This window comes from Stegostoma tigrinum, chromosome 17, assembly GCF_030684315.1.
Source record: "Stegostoma tigrinum isolate sSteTig4 chromosome 17, sSteTig4.hap1, whole genome shotgun sequence".
Classification (NCBI taxonomy): Eukaryota; Metazoa; Chordata; class Chondrichthyes; order Orectolobiformes; family Stegostomatidae; genus Stegostoma; species Stegostoma tigrinum.
Genome location: NC_081370.1, coordinates 30973528 through 30993612, shown reverse-complemented (window position 1 = coordinate 30993612; position 20085 = coordinate 30973528). Strand labels below are relative to the sequence as shown.

At 37.3% G+C, this 20085-nt stretch overlaps 1 protein-coding gene across 3 annotated transcripts in view; it reads right to left on the bottom strand.

Annotated features, from left to right (window-relative positions):
• Positions 1–2879: 2879 nt before the first annotated feature.
• The window catches only part of pde3b (phosphodiesterase 3B), a 248370-nt gene continuing 231164 nt past the window's right edge, over positions 2880–20085 (bottom strand). For 2 of the 3 annotated variants that reach the window (XM_048545839.2, XM_048545841.2), the window contains exons 11-16: positions 18719–18832; positions 17785–17984; positions 13538–13741; positions 11789–11953; positions 11229–11484; positions 2880–10305 (exon numbers count right to left, since the gene is read on the bottom strand). In XM_048545839.2, coding sequence (XP_048401796.1) covers positions 10061–10305; positions 11229–11484; positions 11789–11953; positions 13538–13741; positions 17785–17984; positions 18719–18832 — 1184 coding nt within the window. In that variant the 3' untranslated portion in view covers positions 2880–10060. The remainder of the gene's footprint in view (positions 10306–11228; positions 11485–11788; positions 11954–13537; positions 13742–17784; positions 17985–18718; positions 18833–20085) is intronic. The other variant, XM_048545840.2, reaches the window with a different exon arrangement.

Below are 20085 nucleotides of genomic sequence, written 5' to 3'. Positions count from 1 at the left end.
AAGAGCCATACAGACGTACAGAACAGAACAGATTCTTTGTCCATGCCAACCAGATATCCTAAATTAAGCTAGTCCCAATTGCCAGCATTTAGCCTGTATCCCCTTCCAATTCATACACCCTGCCTTCATCTTAATATCATTCCTAAGTTTGGATTTACCCAAGTTGTTATTCAGACTTTCCTTCTTTAACTTTCACTTTTATCTCCATTGCAGAGGGCTGAGATTTTTGCCCCACTACTTCAGAAGAAAGTGGTCTCCCATTTTTCTTTCAGTTCAGCAAACGTTTCTTGAATTATCTGCTGCAGATGCTGATGTTTCTGATGTTGACATTTTCCTCCTCCATTCTGAGGACGGGTCACCGGACCCAAAATGTTAACTCTGTTTTTTCCTTCACAGATGCTACCAGACTTGTTGAGCTTTTCCAGCAACTTTGTTTTTGTTTCATCTCTCTTCCCACCTATGTCATTAGTATCAATACAGATCACAACTTCCAGCTGCTCATGCCTTCCAGAACGTGTTGTGCCCCCTTACAGCCAACCTTCACCCTAGCACCAGGAAGGCAATACACCACCATCCTGGAATCTCAGTCGCAGCCACTGAAATGCCTGTGTCCCTGACTATAGAAGTCTCCTATGATTACCATTAGCCTTCAACTTAACCATCTCTGCTGTACTGCAGAGCCACAGTGCCACTGATCTGGCTTCTGCTGTTGCTTTCCCCTGAGGACATTTCCCCACACCTCCCTCCCCCAGCACACACAGACACACAGTATCCAAAATCATCAGCACTTTTTCCACCATTGTTTTCTATGTCATGATTTAATAACCAATCTTTCATTAGGGATTGATGAATTCCATCAGTTAGTTGATTTAAAATAGTAAAAATATGTTTTGAAATATACATTACTGCAGACTGAAAGATTTATATACACACTGGCTGCCAGTCCTGCTATGGTTCTCTAAGCTATCACAACTTTGTATATACACAGCACGTCAAGTCCTTGAAGGTGCACTGTCTGTAAGGAAATGTATGCATACAACATGTGTCTGTTGTGCTTGTTCTTGCCATAGGTCACATGTTTGGACTGCTGTTTAAGGACCCATGGTAAGTCGTTGCAGTACATCTAGTTGCTGGCACACAATGCTACCATGTGTGTTTGTAGTGAAGGTAGTGAATACTGAGGCTGCTCGATTGGGTGCCAATCCTGGTTAGTATCAAATTCCTGTCTTGTATGCTGTTTTGTGGAGGCAGGTGCCAAGTTACCCATTGCAGAATTCCTAGTCTCAGACCTCATCTGGTAGTCACATTATTTATATATTTGGTCCACTTCAGCTTTTGGACAATGATCAACCCTATTGGGTTATGGTGGGGTATTCAGCAACAGTAACGTCATTGAATGTCAAAGACAAATGATTAATTTTTTTCTTTTTGCAAATGGTGTTGCTAGGTTGCTATGAATGTTCCAAGCCACTTATCAGTCCAAGTCTGGATGATGTACAAGTTTAGCTGAATTTTGAGACAGACTGTTTCAGCATGTGAGGAAGTCTGGATTCTGCTGAACATTGCACAGTCACCAGCAAGCATCACACTTCTGACCTCAGGACGGAGGCACTGTCATTGATGAAACTGCTGAACATGGTTGGGCCTACACTACGGTTGAACACTATCCTGAGAAGCGTCTACAGTGTTAACCTATAGCTGACTTGATTCACCTTCAACTATCAAAAACATTTTCTTTTCTGTTGGGTACAAGTTTTCTGCAATTTGCATCTACTTTCAATTTCTTGTACTCCCTGAGGACAACTCAGTCACACTGTGCCTTGACACCCAAGGCAACTACTCTACTCTCAGTAACTGTTTAAATTACATTTGGACCATGGCATCATATAGACAGAAGTTGTGTGGGCCCAGAGGAACCTAAACTGAGTGTCAGTAAACAGGTTATTGTTGAGCAAGTGCCAAGACTGGCAATGAGATAGTCAACAGCACTCTTCATCACTTTGAACATGGAGTGTAGACTGATGGGATGTTAAGTGGCCACATTGGAATTGTTCTACTTTCTGTGGACAGGACAGACCCGATGATTTTTCATTGAGACATTTACTATTGTTATAGCTGTACTCGCACATCTTGCTTTGAGATCCGAGATAGCAAGTACTGCAGATGCTGGAGTCATATATAACAAAAAGTGTGGAGCTGAAGGAACACAGCAGGCCAGGCAGCATTAGAGCAACAGGAAAGGTGATTTTTCTCAGGAAGTGTCACCGGATTCAAAACATTAACTCCTGATTTCTTTTCTTCAGAGATGCTGCCAGACCTGCTGAGCTTTTCAGCAACTTCTGTTTTTGTTCCTGATTTACAGCATCTGAAGTTCTTTCAGTTCTTTATTTAAATGTGATCCACTGGTTTTGGACAGCGCTTCCACATATCAATATAAATCTACTTAATTTTATTAGACCAATAAATGTTCATCCTTGAGATATCAAAAACTTTATATTCTGCAATAATTTTCCACGTTTTCCCATTAAATCATGTTTCCAGATTTCTGTTCTAGATTTTTCACAAGTTGATTGGGAGATTCCGCAAGTTACAAATAATATGAAAAATTACTTAACTATGATATTGCCTGACCACACAAAATGGACATATTATTGGATTTTAAAAGATGCTAAACATGACAGTAGCTACCATGTTTTCCCAGGTCAGATGGATATTTGTCACATGGCCCCAAGCTTGGCTTAAATAGCTCACTGAAGCAGAAGCTATCTGTAATCACTTAAATTCAGAGTTGATTATAAAACGTATTCGTAAATAACTGTGCAGATAACTTTCAGTTGTGACCTTAAATAATTTTGACAGCATTACCCTGTTGCTCACTTACAATATTTTTAACCTTCTGTTACACGATATTTACCTTTAAAAATGCACACTCCTGTGAATACCAATTATTGTTTGAATAATTCCTTCGTTTTTATTAATACTGTTAACCTATTGATGAAATAGCACTGAAATAAGGTAAATTCCAACAGTTTTGCAAATGGTTTGACATAGCTCATTCCTGCATTCTTGATTAAAAATCTCAACAATGCACTTAGTAAATTACAAAAGATATGAGGTTACAGTCATAACCAACAACAGGACTCTCTTCTTAGCCATTGTGGGAGCACAAGGGGGAATGCCTGTCAAGAATATAGCAATTAAGTTTTCAGATTCCAGATCATATTTTGTGAAAACTGGAAAAGTCAGGATCAGTGGATTTTAACAAATAAACGCTCAATTTGCATACAATATTCCCTGAAGAATCTAATGACATAAATGACAATAGCAAGCATTTCAATCGTATATAGTGCACAAAGCCTGCGTCATTTGTATTTATCTGGTATTATTTAAATGCTTCATCGTGAAGATGTGATTTCTCCAAAGTTAATACCCAGCACAGAATCATCACCTTCACCATCCATGTTGAACACACCTTTGTCAGAACCAATAAGGGAAGTAAAGGCACAGAATGCAATCTGGATGGTGGACTCTAAATGTTTATCACCAAGAATCGTACAATAAGCATTCTGATAGAACAGGCACAGCCCTGAAAGGCACACTGCCAGAACAGGCCTGAGCCAGGGTGTAAGAAAGCCCACAAGAGGAGTCAAATAATCTTGATATTGTTCTCGAGATCCTATACATCAAAGGAAAATTTGCTCCAGGTATTAACGATAATGATAATGACCATCGCACAGTCTCAAGGAGACAAAGCCCCATCCTTACATCATCCACTAAGCTGTGCAACATTACCACTGTGCTAAACAGTACAACTTAGAACAGATCTAGCACCTCTAAACAGTGCTGTGGGCCATCAGCAGCAACAATGTATTTCAGCAAAATGTATAACTTCATGGCCCAAAAAAAGCTTTACCACTATTATCAAACTTACAAGCAAAAGACAGCCTGCTGCGAGAAGCAGCACAATACATAATTAATTTAAGATGCCAACCAGGTGAGGCTACAACAGAACTACATGCATTCTGCAATACCAGAAATAACATGTAGCAGAGCTAAGCAAACCCCAAAACCAATTGATTAGCACTACAATTCTGTCACATCTGGTTGTGAGTGGAGATGACCGATTAAACAACTAAATGAGGATTCATGAGCATTCCCATTCTCAGTGACGATGAGCTCAGCGAGTCAGTGCAAAAGACAAAGCCAAAATGTTTGCAACCTACAAACAGGGGTTTAAGTAAACCAATTCTAATCTTTCTCCTAAGGTTCCCAACTTTATTGATGCCAGACCAATAAGACTCACTCCATTTAATATCAAAAACAGCCATATGCAATAGATGTAGCCAAGGCTATGGGTGCTGGCAATGTCCCATCTGCAGGGTTGGAAGACTTGTGTTTTATAACTAACTGTACCTCCAGCCAAGCAACAGCACTGGTGTCTAGCTGACAAATCAGAAAATCTGCCAGGACACATGCTGTTCACAAAATGCAGGACAGATCCAATCTGGCAAATTACTACCCCTTTGTTCTACTACTGAATCAAAAAGATATCAGCAACAATATTACCAAGTGACATTTACTCATGAATAACCCGTTCAACAATGCTCAGTTCAAGTACTGCCAGATATCCACTTAGCTCCAAGTGTGAATATAACCTTTATCTAAACATGGATGCAAGAGCAGAATTTCAGAGACAAGTTCAGAATGACTGGCCTGGGCACTAAAATAGTTTTTGACAATGTTTGGCATCAGGGAGCCCAAGCAAACCTTAAGTCTGGGGTAAAACACACTATTGGTTGGAATCATACCAAGGAAGAAAGTCCTAGTTGTTGTAAGCCAATCATCTCAGCCCGAGGACACTGCCGGAGTTCTTCTGAGAAGTATCTTTGGCCCAGGAATCTTCAGCAGCTTCAATGATCTTCCCTCAATAACTTTGGAAGTGGAACTTTCCCCGATGAATGCAATGCTTCAGTATGTGAGGAAACCTGTATCGATAATGTATCAAGGTCTGCTAACAAAAGTCAGCCTTACCTTTGAGTAATTAGCAACAGTAATTACCAAACTAGCAATGACCTTTTGCAAAAAGAGAAAATCTAAGTATGACATACGATAGTATTACTATCACCAAATCCTTTATGTTTATCCTCTTGGGTGCTTACCATTGACCAGGAACTTAACATTGAACATTGTTCTTATTACAGTAGTGTAGACAGCAAGAATCCCACAGCAAATAACTGACCTTTTAACTTCACAAAGCCATCAATAATGCACAAGTGAAATCTGTGAAGACATACACCCCAAGTGCCTGGAAATGTGCATAATAAACCATTCTTCTTGACTGGCAACCCATCATGGACCTTAAACATTCACCACTTCCACCACTGGCACATTATCACCCCAGTTAAATGTACCATTTAAAAGATGAACGGCAGCAACCTGTCAACTGCACTTTCTACACTTGTAAACTCTACCACCTAAAAGAATAAGGGCACTACATTCATCTCCAAGTAACACAATGTTCTGTTTTATAAATACATCTATTCCTTGTTGTTGCTGGGTCACAATCCAAGAATTCCCCAATGAACAGTGCTAAGGACACACCATATGAACTGCAGCAGCAGCTCACCACCGTAGAACAATCAAGAATGAAGAATAAATGCAGACCTTCCTAAGAATGTCCAAATAACATGAATGAATTTTCAAAAAAAGGTTCAACTTCCATCTGCTGGCAATTTATCAAGACAACAAAAAAAACTGGTAATAGTGACAAAGGTTTCACATATATCTTTAGACTGGTGTAAAATTACAGTCCTGAAGCATTTAATCTTGTAAATTATCAACACAGCCAAGTAGATATCTTCAGGGTGTTGCTGGAATAATATGTTTCTTTTCATGCTAGAATTCTAGGCATTAGAAGCCTAAACTCGAAAGAATACAAATCAACAAATCATTTAAAATCCAACATAGAAACCAAAGAATGCAATCTGCACATCATTTCTTTAAAATCAGTAGAGATGCCACGGGATGGTCACAAACAACCATTACTGACAGACACTTTGGTCGTTGGGAAAGCCTTGCAATAACCTAATATAATAATCTGGAAATACTTGTATATAAATTTGCTTGCCATTATGCTTTGAAAGGTTTAAGTTATCGTGATTATAATGGACAAACAGATTGTGTATTCTCAATATGCACCTTTAATACGAAGGGTCCCCTCTGAAGGTCTGTTAAATCTTTGTTCCTCTGAGCCAGTACTCTGAGGAACTGTGTTAGCAGGAAACAACTGCATATCACTATGCCAGATCTGATTGGCTTCTTGAATCAGTAGGCTTGCTGACTTATTGATGCAGGTTAATCAGTTTATCTGGAGAGCACTTTGGACTGAGAACCAGATTTGTGCCAACTCCGTGAACCTTAGGAATGTTTTGTGCTTATAAAGAGTGAGATAATGCGCAGGAACCCAACCCTCAGTCTTCCAATTTTCTAGGAATGCTGATATTTGAAATCATATTCCAGCAGCCCTTTTACAAAAATAACATTCTTTCCTTGGAGTTGATGATTGCCTGTAGTTTGTAGAAGTGCCCATTGGTTCTACTAAGATCGAAAAAAAGTCCTTTCCTAACTTAGATCAATGTTGTTCCAGGTCAGAGTCAGAAACAGACTACCATAGAGAACATTTGTTAGCAATGTTCAACTATGTTCATGAAAGTAGAGAACTGGGTTATTCTCTGTAGTACATTTGTGCATTTTAACAGACTGGCTGTTGACATCCTTTTAGCTACGAACAGTCATCTAAATCAATAAAATCTGGACATTAAGAATTAATTCTATGTTGCAAAAGTAATGTGTAGATGAAATAGATGCCACGAGTTAATCATTAAAAAGGTCTATGATTTTCAAATCTGAAAGCTGGCTTTCGTTGATGGCTGAGGCAGATTTAATCAAAGCTAAGAGGAGTTGATGATTCAAAATAAAAATACATCCAATAAATGGTGAAAGCCACCTTGCCAGGCTTGAAGCAAGCAATAAAAATTTCAGTAACTTGAAGAAAACCTCTTCTCTGCACATTTAAGCAGCAGAATGAGACCCTGAGCTGAAAATAAGAAAAAAAAAGGAATCAATAGAGCACAATAATAAACTTCTCTGTACAGGTGATACATTTGCTGCTGATGAAATTAGAAAAATAAATCAATTGTGGCTACCATGAAGTTTGATTAAAAGGAAGGTATCATCTAGAAGATGACTATTTTTGTGGAATTCTCACAGTTTGCATTTTTAAAAAGTGAAGATGATTTTTAGGTGGAAAGCAGTAGAGTTTATTATTTAGAATAATTTATCAACAGAACTGAATTAACTTGTAAAAAGAAAAGACAAACAAAATATCCATTGACTGGTGTGAACCACAAACCTTGGAAAATAAGACAAATAAAAAAGTTTTCAAACATGTTGCTTGTTACTATATATTTGTGTTCTATGATGTATCAGGCAATGCCAAATGATTTCTAAAAGCAAATTGCTAACCAAATTTACTAAGTAAAAATGCAATCTCACAACCAATGTTATCCTTTTGATACAGGGTTGATTAACTCAATTTCTGAACTCCATGTAGTAACTATTTTCTTGAAAAGTAAAAAAGGGAGGTAAAAAATTAAAGCAAAAGGACACAAAATACTCTCCACAGAGTTTTAAAAAAAATATATTTCCAGAGCGAGAACAACTTTAGCAAACACAAGGCAAGAAATTGATGCAAATTGTACCATATTACTGTTTGTTTAAAAATGCTGTAAGTTAACCACATGGTCGGCAGTATTTTAAAAATCCACTGAAAACAATTACAAAAATTATACACTAATTTATAGAGCAAGTAGATTGCTCTAACTACTGATAAATACAAAACAGAAGATGTAGCAGTTTTCTGTACTATTGTCTGAAAAACAAAAGTGTTTGCCTAGTCACATTTTTAAAAATAAGTATTTAAACACAAGATGCAAAATGTTTAAACACCAAGGTTGTCTGTTAGACAGACATTGCTACTAATATTGGACACGACAGAACAAATGTGTGCTTTTATATATAATATATATATATAAAATGTGTATATATTAACATATATACCCATACACACAAAATAACAAGTATTTTAATGGAATAAATTACATACAGTATGTTGGGATGTGTTCATATTTTTAACATCTAGTGCACAGCTTATAAAAGATCTAACAACCATGTTTGGAGCATTCAGTTTGCTCAACATTTCCTTCTTTTATCAATCAAGTACAGTACCTTTATATTTCTGCCTCTCCCTTGTTTTATCAATATTATCAGTCACTGGGGTAATGTACTTGGTTACGTAACATGCATATTATTGGCGCACTGACTTAAGATTTCTGATCTATTACAGACAATAGGACAAAGAGCATGGCATTCATTTCATGGCCAATGTGACAATTTGAGGTTTAGTGCGTTAACATTGTAAGTGGCTGAGAAAAGGCACACAAACACATTGTTGCAGAAATTAAGGAGTGATAAAATGCTCCCATGGCTATGCGAAGCCTTATTCCTGCTGACAGTGATGAGTTGAAATCTCTTGCTATTCATGGTATTTACAGACCTACTACTCGCATCATCCGCAAAGGTATACAAAATGCATTTTGATACAATCCGTTATTAATACAAATATTTTCAGATGAATTAAGTTTTTATATAATGTAGGCATCAATCTGTGCATGACTAAAAACACTTGTTTGGTATTAAAAATGTGCACAACCATTCCAGGAGCTATTTGTACAGTCTGCATAAGAAAATTACATACCTGCAGCCTAAACTAACTTACAAATATCGTGTAAAAGCTGTACATGCATCTTCTTTGCAACCATATTTACACTGGATGAGTTTGCAGATAAATAGTTCTGAGTAGGTATGATGCCCTTGTGGAATGTCTAGAATTTCTACTGTGAAAAAAAATAGAACTACATACTATATGTATGACATACTCCAACATAGAAATCATATTGGCAAGTATTTTACTACATTTTCAAGGTATACTGATTGCAATACACAGTAACCTTTCAGACTCACAATGTGCAATAACGAACACATATTATTAGCAATGTGGATATATAAGTGAGAAAGTCTGTGTATGGTATGTGACATGAAAGACCAGATGAATTTCCCAAACAAAAGTAGACTCAAAATAACATGTTAATTACATCAACTGTTTTTTCTTTCAACCTGCATAATTTCAATGGCATTGCTTCACTTATCTTAGCATGGATCCTGAGTTGCAGTGAGAAAAGAACTATAACATTAAAAATCCCTTCATCATTAACATTACTCCACTGTTCTATTACAGAACAATTATGTTCGGGCAAACTGAAATGCTTGGCCACTGTGCATTTCTGGTTACTTCCTGCACAAGAAAGGCAAAACCTAACAAGGCAAATTGTACATTAAAAAGCATCAAAAAAAATGATGCAGCTAGAATTTTTAGTCACTAACATTCTTTTCTGCAGTCAAATAATGAGACAAGGATTCTACACAGATTTTACCTGCATTAAAGCAGATACTTTCAGAGAAAAAAAAATCAGGGGCCCTTACAACAAGGCTCTTTACTGCAGTGCTCCATTCTGAATTGCTACATACACAATCCATAATTTTCAAGTCCACCTGATATAGATGCTGGACATCTGATACGTGCTTTTAAAGTCCACCTTCTTCCTTACTAACGGAACACAGTAAACTTGTAATTCACTTTGGTAACAGCAGTTGCTAAGCTGAAGTTTTTACAACATCCTCCAGTACCACATGGAAACTGAGCACTCTTCATTCTGAAAGGCAGCATCAACATGAAAACATTTGGACACCACAGGGCACAAGGGCTTTGTTCCATGGTATACACGAATTTTTCCATGGGTGAAAGTGCATATGAGTGGGATTCTGCTGAGTGCTAGAATCCTCTCACAGTATTAAGGCCTTTTAACAAAGAAGTATATCAGTCTCTGGTATCAGCAGAGTGAGGCTTTAATATATTGTTTAATTAGCACTGCATCTTCTCTTCTCAGCACTGTCTCTCCTCCCCTTGTTGTCTCTCTTCCTCTTCATCTGCTTCTTCAATTACCTGGATTTCATCTGAAGTTTGAGGTAAAGATGCGTTATCTGTTTGTTGTATATTTAACTCTGACTTGCATTGCTGTTCATGTTCCTCCTCTTCAATGACTTTCTTCCACAGGTTATGATTTTCTGTGAGGTGATGCAAAATCGGGCAGAAGATTCTCCGCCTTCCTTTTCGTTTCTTCCCCTGCCCTACAAGTAAAAAGGCAAATTAAAATTGCTAAATGTTTTTGCCGTCATTGTTACTAACCAAAATTAGTGTATATATTTCTTACGTTCGTTGTTCTTGATCTACTTGCACTCAATAAAATCCATATAACTTATTTGGAACAATTACAAACAGACTACTTTAACAAGTTTGCTAACAGTAACAAGCCACAATGCGTATACAGTCATAGAGATGTACAGCATAGAAACAGACCCCTTGGTCCAACTCATCTCTGCCGAACAGACATCTTAAATTAATCTCGTCCCATTTGCTTGCATTTGGTCCATATTCTTTTAAACTCTCCTAATCACGTATCCATCCAGATGCTTTCTAAATGCTGTAATTGTACTATATGATACAACTTCAACTTAGATCACCAAATTTCCAACAACGTGAAGCCTTATTTGTCACATAGGAAAATGCAGCATTGTTTTAAATAAACCTATTTCAATGTGTTATGAGACACTTTCTCGGATTTCTTATCCTGATGTGGAACATGACCCTAAAGCTTCTGGTCCAAAGGTATAAGATTCTTAGGAGGCTTGACAGGGTGGATGTGGAGAGGCTGTTTCCACTTGTGGGAGAGTCTAATCTCTGAAATCTAAAGATCATAATCTCAAACTAAGTGGCCACCCATTTAAGATATACAAAGAGGAATTTCTGCCCTCAGAGGGTAGTGAATCTGTGGAATTATTTACTGCAGAGGTGTTGAAGATAGGTCATTAAGTATACAAGGTTGACAGATTTTTAATTAGGAAGGAATCAAAGATTATATGAATAAAATACTGTGACCGAACCCTCATATTTTATGTGAAAGCCACAAGCTGTAACCATCTAACTAACAGTACACGACAAATGTAGCATTTATCTTCACCATTGTTCAGAATTTAAAAGTTAAAATACTTACTTGTTGGAATATCAAGGTCCTCATCATCTATTTCATCTTCAGTTTCTAAATCTTCTGCATCATCATCCTCACCACATTCTGGATCAGTATCATCATCATCCGCCCACTGACCTGGTAGTAATCCTGCAGCAGCATAGGAATTACACAGGGGACCTACAATATGCGTAATGAAAGATTCCTGCAGCTTAGCTAGCTGAGGCGAAGACCGGTCCATGAAAGGGCTAATGGGTAACCCAAGGCTTGCTTCTTCATCTCCCTGTATAGCATAAAATATTATCAGAAATCTTCCAGTATTAGGATTAAAGGGATTTATATTTTATGAAAATTTGTGATGAACCTCAAGTTGAAAGTAGCAATTTGTGAAAGATTATTCCAAATCTATTTAGTTTCTATTAATTGCTTTTGTACCACACAATAAAAATACACAGACTCTAGAAATCAAATGGTCACTATTAGGGCAATACGAAATTTAAATGCAGTAATCCATTTAGAATGCAAAATCATTCATAATGAGGATAGACCTCCAGTATATACTTTCTTGAAAGAAAAAAAACTGAAACCTGCTCATAGAATTCATTGACAATGCCTTCTGTCCACTGCAGATGCAACTCCCTCATCTTTGCGGGGCCATTGATATCAGCCAGTTTTATGCACACCTGGCACACTAACAGGCGATCGTTTTCATTGGTCCAATCAATTCCTGGATTATTGACTTCATTTACCTGCTTCGAGACAGCAAACAATGCCAGTATAACTTTCCACAGCTACAATTTATCACTGCATTCTCAAAATTTAAAATAAAACATGTATTAAATAGACAGCAAAACATTTTTGGAACATGGTATTTTTTAAAAATATTTTTGTCTTACTGCATTTCTCATTAATTAGATAAAGGCTATTGAACACACTCTCAATGTTCTACAAAGTAAACATAAAACCTGGTGTGGGTGCACAGCATTTAGAACAGATGGCCCCAGGTTCAATTCCTGTTCAGTGTTGGTTTAACTGAACTCTTAACAAAACAACTTAGTAACAGTCTTAGCAATTAGAGGGGAACATGAACCTAGAGTTTCCACTCATGATCACTAACCATTTTATCCAATCACAACGGTGATGTGGATAATGAACAAGGTCAAGATTTGACTCAGCACCACTAGCTTTTACAGGCAAACAGTGCAACTAACTTCATCAGTTTAAGTTCATACGTAAAGAACAGCCACTTTTCAAGATAAGAGAAAGATGATGACTTACAACAAAGCACAGCAACAATCATCACCCTTGAAACTTATGGAAAGAAAAGCACAACAAGATTGGCAAAAACAGAAGAGATATATCGGCATCAACTTTTCCAACAAGGTTCAAAACTCAATGGTATGGTTCTTCTAAGAAGCAGCAATCATTTTTGAAATGCTGTTCCACTCAAACTTTCCACAAAATGGATGCTGTTCAGCAGTTCATGCTGGATGTTTCACACCCTGCCATCCCAATAATGACTATTTGGGTTCTGTCGGAACGCTGTAGGTCAGAGAAGTCGAAACACTTTACAGCAATACCTGCAATATGCTAAGCTTAAATGTCCTGCCTGAATACTAGAAAATGGGTGAGTGGATGAATAAGTGAATGGGTCCAGTCGCAAGGTGCATGCACCTTGCATCAGTGGGTAGTTGGGTGCTGGGATATTGTCAGGTCTAGTTACAGGAGTCGTGGATGATAGTGTGGATCGTTCGATTCTGCTGGGGATTAGTCAGCGTGTTAAACATGCTAGTTGTGTATTTTTGGCGGGGGGGGGGGGGAGACTGTAAGTTTTTGGCAACTGGGAGAGGCGGTAGTTGGCAGTGCAATCCCAGGGTTGGTCAATGGTGAGTAGTGGGATGGTTGAGATGTGTAGATGGATGCCAGTTCTGTAGCTAACAAGCAGTTAGACTAGATTTTCATGTCTAACATTTCCTGAGTAACAGTTCAGGTACATAGCTTCAAACCATCCGAAGTGTCCGACTCAGAGTCAGAAACAAATGCAGGCAATCCCACGGACCAGAAGAATTGCCCACATGTTGAACTTCTTCTGCAATATTGATGGACGTTACCAAGGGGTTCCTAACATGCATGTGCAGTCGATGTTCAGCCTCTGCTGATTGGGTCTTGGAAAATTTGAAGCAATATATGTACTTTGTTTTAATATAATCAACACATTCTCCATTGTTCCGATCTGACTAGTAAATATTAAATAAAATTTGATTGCCTGTACAAAATATGTCAAATAAAAGATGGCATGGCTATTTTGTCAATTAGGACAGCCCTGCCTTACAAACCTTTGAGTTAAACTCAGCAAGGAAATCAAAATGCTTTTTCAAATCAGTCGCAAGGATTGCTTCAATCACTAAGAAACGAAAACGTTTGAACTCAACATGATCCAGATTTGCCAAAAAGTTGAACTCTGAACTAGACATAAACAAGTTCCATGCAGCAGCAGAATGGTGATTCTCCAAGACAGATCTGTCATTATAAAGGACAGCCTAAAAAAAATTGAAAGAATAAAATTTTAGAATTACATAAAAAAACTCAAAAGCGTAACTACTACAACTATAAGCATTTAAATATCATACCCTAACATCAAGAGTTACCAGTTACCTCTTAAGACTACACGTCTCCAACCTTGAAACAGGAAAAAGATTTCAATATAACATTTAGTTTCAGCAGTTCTAACTTGGCCCTATGTGTGTGTATAACACACACACACACACACACACAGGGCCAAGTTAGAACTGCTGAGACTAAATGTTATATTGAAATCTTTATCCTCTTTAAAGGTTAGAAATGTGCAGTCTTCAGAGGTAACTGGTGGATGCATATATTTTAAAAATTGAGTTATCTTACTCAGAATAAAAGACCCACATTGTAAATATGGAACATAGCATTCAGCGTAAGTAGGAGATAGGCCAAAATGAAATGCAGGCTTATTATGTGGAAAGATGTTTGCCAATTAACCATATTTTCAGGTAAAAACACATCCCTATCAACTGCAGTACTGAGTAGGCTAAAATGTTTAAAAACATTTTCGCTACATGAAAATCACTGAGTTGCAAGGAATCAACTGCACTACACCTAGAAGAACCATTATTTAACATACAACCATACACATTAGAATCAAACGTGGGCCACTCAGCCCCTCAAGCTTGCTCCACCATTGAATAACAGCATGCCTGATCTAATTATTCAACATTCCCTCCTACTGGTGATAACGTCTCATCCTCTAATCAAGAATCAATCTACCACTGCCTTAAAAAAAATTCAAAGACTTTGCTTCTAACTCCTTTTCAGGAGGGGAGTTTCAAATACTCATAACCATCAATGAGAAAAATGATTGTCCTTAAGCTTGGCAATCGCTTATGCATAAACAGTGATCCCCAGTTCTAGATTCTTCACATCCACACTGTCAAGACACTTCAGGATAATCTAGGTTTCAATTAAGTCACCTTTTACTCCCCTAAACTCCAACAGATAGAAGTCTCGCCTGTTAAACAGTTTTCCACGAAACAACTTGTCCTTTCCAGGTGTCAGTCTTGTAAATCTTCTCTAAAATGCTTCATTTGCATTTATTTCTTTTCTTAAATTAGGAAAACAATAGTGGGCGCAAGTACAAGTACTCTAGATCTGGTCTCACCAATGCTCTGTGAAATTGAAGCATAACTTCCCTACTTTTGTATTTGATTGCCCTTGCAATAAACAATAGCATTCTTTTCTGAGTTACTTGCTCCACTTGCATACTAGACTTCTGTATTTCACACACTAGGACACCCATATCCCATGGCATCTCAAAGCTTTGCAATCACTTTTTCACAAAACTTTTTTATTGCTTATGGGAAAATTAACAATTTCACATCTTCTTCATTGTTGTCTATTTGTTATACCTTTGTCCATTCACTTGTATCCCTTAGTTGTTTCATACTGTCTTCACAACTTATTTCCATAAATCACAAATCTCACACTGAAAATTACAAATATAGTAATAACTAAATATAGTCTAATGGTTCAGTTCTTCAACTCTCCACCCAAAATATATAAGGCTGTAATTCGATCTTTGAATGGATATAGTCAAACGATTGACAAATAAAACAAAAGAGGAAACATTTTATAAAAGGAAATTACTGCAAATGCTGGAATTCCGAGACAAGAACAGAAAATGCTGGAGAAACTCAGCAGGTCTAGCAGCATCTATGAAGAGAAAATCAGAGTTAATGTTTCTAGTCTGATGTGACCCCTCATTAGGAAATAGTCCACGTTATAGTTGAAGGCCCTGTAGTGATCAAAAAAGACACAAATGAATGTTAACCGACTGCACCAATTTTAAAGCTACTGAAATTTAAATGCAACAAACTTGTTTTATGGAACAATGTCATTTCAAAACAATAGTACAATCACTTCCCTCATACAAGTCATTGATTTTTTGTAACTAATTGCGGCCCCAGCACTAATCCCAGGGGACTTCACTAATTACAGGTTGCAATCCTGAAAATGTCCCCGAACCCCAACTTTGTCTTCCATTAATTACCCAATCCTCTATATATATTAAAGTCTACACCTAATAGCATGGGCTCTTATCTCATTAAGTAGCCTAATGTGTTGTAAGTTATCAAATGCTTTATGGAAAACAAGTGTATTCACTACTCCTTCTTCATCTATCCTACCTTGTTACTTCTTCAAAGAATTCTAATAAATTTGTCAAGCATGAATTCCTTTTCATGACATCATGCTTAATCTGATTATATTGTGTATTTCTAAATGTTCTACTATTACATGATAGTCTCAAACATATCTATAACTGACCCTAAAATTTTCCTAATAACAGATGTTAAGCTAACTGGTCTATAGTTTAGAGATAATGGGAACTGCAGATGCTGGAGAATCCAAGATAACAAAGCGTGAAGCTGGATGAACACAGCAGGCCAAGCAGCATCTCAGGAGCACAAAAGCTGACATTTCGGGCCTAGACTCTCTGAAGAAGGGTCTTGGCCCGAAACGTCAGCTTTTGTACTCCTGAGATGCTGCTTGGCCTGCTGTGTTCATCCAGCTCCACACTTTGTTATCTTGGTCTATAGTTTACCTGTCTATTTGTCCGCTTTACTTTTGAAAAAGATGCTCACACCAGAAGTTTTCAAATCATCCAGCATTTTTCCAGAATTGAAAGATCCTCAAAAGATTACTACCAGAGCATCAACCATTTCTATAAAAGTACTTTTTTTAATACTCTGGAATGTGCCCGCTCAGGTACAGGGGACTATTCACCTTTTAGCCCCATTAGTTTCTCCTTGTACTTTCTCTCAAATGATACTTGTGGTATTTACTTCCTCAATACCTCCATCACATTTTGCCCTTTTCTTTGGCGTGCCATTTGTGTATCCTATCATGAAGATTGAAGCAAAGTATTCATTCAACTCTTCACTCACTTCCCGGTTCTCCGCTATTATGTCCCCAGTCTTAGCCTCTAAAGGGTCTATGTTCATTTTGGACTCTCTTCCTTTTCAGATATTTAAAGAAACTTTTGCTGCCCATCTTGGATTACTTATAAATGTATCCCCAATATTTACTTCCTTCCCTTCTGTTTTTTTTTGGCTTTTTGGCCATCTTTGGTTGGTTTTTAAAACTCTCAATTCACTGGCTTCTCTGTAACTAATCTTTGCCACACTGTTTTCTCTTTCATTCTGATACTATCCTTAATATCACTGGTTGACCGGGTTTGGCTTTCTTCCTCAGTAGGTAGATCTTTATTCTGAACCATGAAATATTTTCTTAAATGTCTGTCATTGTTCCTCAGCCATCTTTGCTGCTAAACTCCTTTCCAAGTCAACTTCAGTTCATTCTGTCTTCATTCCTTTGTAATTACCCTTATTTAAATTTTGTACCATTGTTTCTGACCCAAGTTTCTTCCTATCAAACTCCATATTAAATTCTACCAGGGTATGGTTTCTGTTTTCTTGTGGATCTTTTACTCTGAGGTTATTAAATAAGTCTACCTCACTGCACATTACCAGCTCCAAAATATCCTAATCCCGACTTTGGATGTACTGTCATCAAAGATTACTGAAGCTGAAATAAATTGACAATTTACACCCCACTGGGAAAAATACCAGTGCAGAGAAACTAGGGCTCATAGAACCTGGCTCCAGCAATGAACCTTAGCCTTCAGGAAGGTTGAAGAGAGGAGAAATTGGCCAAACAAAAACACAACTAGAGGAAAATGTCCACTCTTCCTGCGATAAACAACTGAAGCCTTACACGTTAACAAAGCAGGCCTCAAACCTATTGGTGGGAAACACCTTCACTTACTGAGTTCCACAGTCTACAAGTATAAAATATTTAACTGGACTAACTGGTAAGCTTGAATTTACGATGTAATTGTTCAGCTGCAAATATTTTGATTGAAGGCCCTGACAAATTTGTTATCAGCAAAGTCATGCACACAGTTAAGAATCAAGCATTTCAGTATCCTTAAAACTACATGCCGGCAACATTTAATCAAATAAATAATTATGTAACCATTTTAATTAAATCCACTTACTTGGGGTGCATTTGTTGCTACTAAAAATGCATTTGTACGTCCAGGATGATCATAATCATGCATGGCAGCGGCAACGTAAAGTGCCATTAACTCCAGGGCTGGGATGTTCGATGCAAGACAGTTACAGCTATCATCAGAAATGGCACAACTTCTGGAACACATGTAGGCAACTCGGCCTGGTGATATTCCGCTATCAGAATCTAAGAAACATTGAATTTTGAAACAATTATTTTTAACGTCACTTTCTTAGAAAGTTTGCAGTTTTTGTTTTGCTGTCATGTACTAACATCGAGTACACTTTGTAAACCTCAAAACGATCATCTACTATCAAACTGGCTGACTCCAACATCAAAGAATTGTATAATATGGGATAAGTGGGGTGGGTAAGAGTGAAAATGACATTACTGAATATAGCCCCATATATCATTTGCTCCTAAATCTTCTGACATGTTTTCACTGTTTCCATCTTCTAAAAATTTCAAATGAACATTCAACAGAAAGCAACAGAACACTCAGAACAATGGAAGAAGCACTTCCTGCTAATTATTAATCAGCATTTATTCCTCTAAGAGGCAGAACACAAATGAAACAGAGGCCATAAATCTAAGAACATTACCTTACAAGTGATGTTAAATATTTCTACACACAAAATGTTTGCAAACTAAATTTGTGATTATACAACACATCAAACTGACATCCTAACAAAGCAATCTGAATTTTCATAATTAAGAAAATGGGATGACAAAAATTGTGTGTTTTAAAAATATATTTGCAGTCATGTTGTTTTTAAATGCTTAAGTAACAATGAAGCATTGTACATAATAGATGAAAACCACATCAGCATAACAAACAAATAGTACAGATTAACTTTGTAACTTTGTTTATTCCAGTATATAAATGATAATAGCTCTATTGAAACAGGGCAAGCATGTACCTGTATCACTTCCCATTACATGATCATTGTTTATTTGCTGGAATCCTGGAATAGGTCGAGTAGTTAAGTACCAAACAGCATGAAGCACATCAGTGGCGTGGACACGATTGTGGTCTATTCAAAATAGTGAAACATGACAAGACAACAGGTGGAGTCAAAAACATATTCTCTCTTTAATTCCTTTCTCTTTAAAAGGAGCATCTGCCCTATAAAAAGGTTATGGAAAAAATCTCCTTTATTGATAAACTCAAATGATCATCAGTTATTGCACATCATAATATATCATTGCACTTGCCATCAACCATCTCATATTTTCCCATTAACCCTCGATCCCTGTCCTATCCATCATGCTGCTAATACTTTTTGCTTCACCCACCACACTCCCAGCCTCACCCTCTTCAAAATCTTTCCCGAGTGCCTTGCTTTGGATAGAAACAATTCATGCTGAGAAATTTCAAATTAGAGGGATGGTTATACTTGTGATAGTTTGCCCAAACCTTAGTCTTCTTGTAGAAACTGTGATAGAGGATATCAGCAGAATATCCAACCATTAAGGACAGACTAAATTCTGCCCTCGGTGTGATTTTCCATATTATCACCCTCGAGCCTACACCTCAGGCATGCACATGTCTCACAATGGTCTGTTAAAAAGCACTCATGTTCAAGTAAATTATCAATTATCAATAATGATACATGCTTTGTCTGTCCAGATTGTTTGACTAATTTAAGGAGTGCATCTATTGTTCATTTATTTGGTTGATGGTATTTTGCACACAAGGAGCAATAATGACATGCATGGAGGAGTCGATAATGCACAGGCTGTTGCCAACATTTGATGGTAGTGACAAGGTTGGTGGAGAACAAGAGCAGAAAATGGAAAGGGTGTCCAAAGTTGCCATATCTGGAAACTATTTCTGGGAGGTTTGGGATGAGATTAATAGAAAAGGTAGGTGAAATAGGATACTTATAGAAGGCTGGTGACATGATGGAAAAAAAAAGAAATGAAGTGGGAATGAGATGGCATTAGATGATGGAATTGGTAAGGTGTGGTATAAAATTGAAGATTCACTAGATTTGAATGAAAAAAAACAACTAAGCTAATTTAAAACAATAAGTACTGACTTTATGGACAAGGGTGATGATAATACTTTTTATCATTCTGGGCTTCTACAATGGGCATGCCACCAATAAATCTCATTCAAGGAAGCAGTTATAATGTTGCTGTAACACCTGTGTCCTAAGCAAGGACTTTGTCCAGGAATAAGCTTGACATTTAGATAGACGCCTTCTCCAAGAATGGATGCTGGTTTCAAGGAGATGATATTAAGCTCTTTAGATGTAATCTTGCAAAACAAAGAAACAGATCC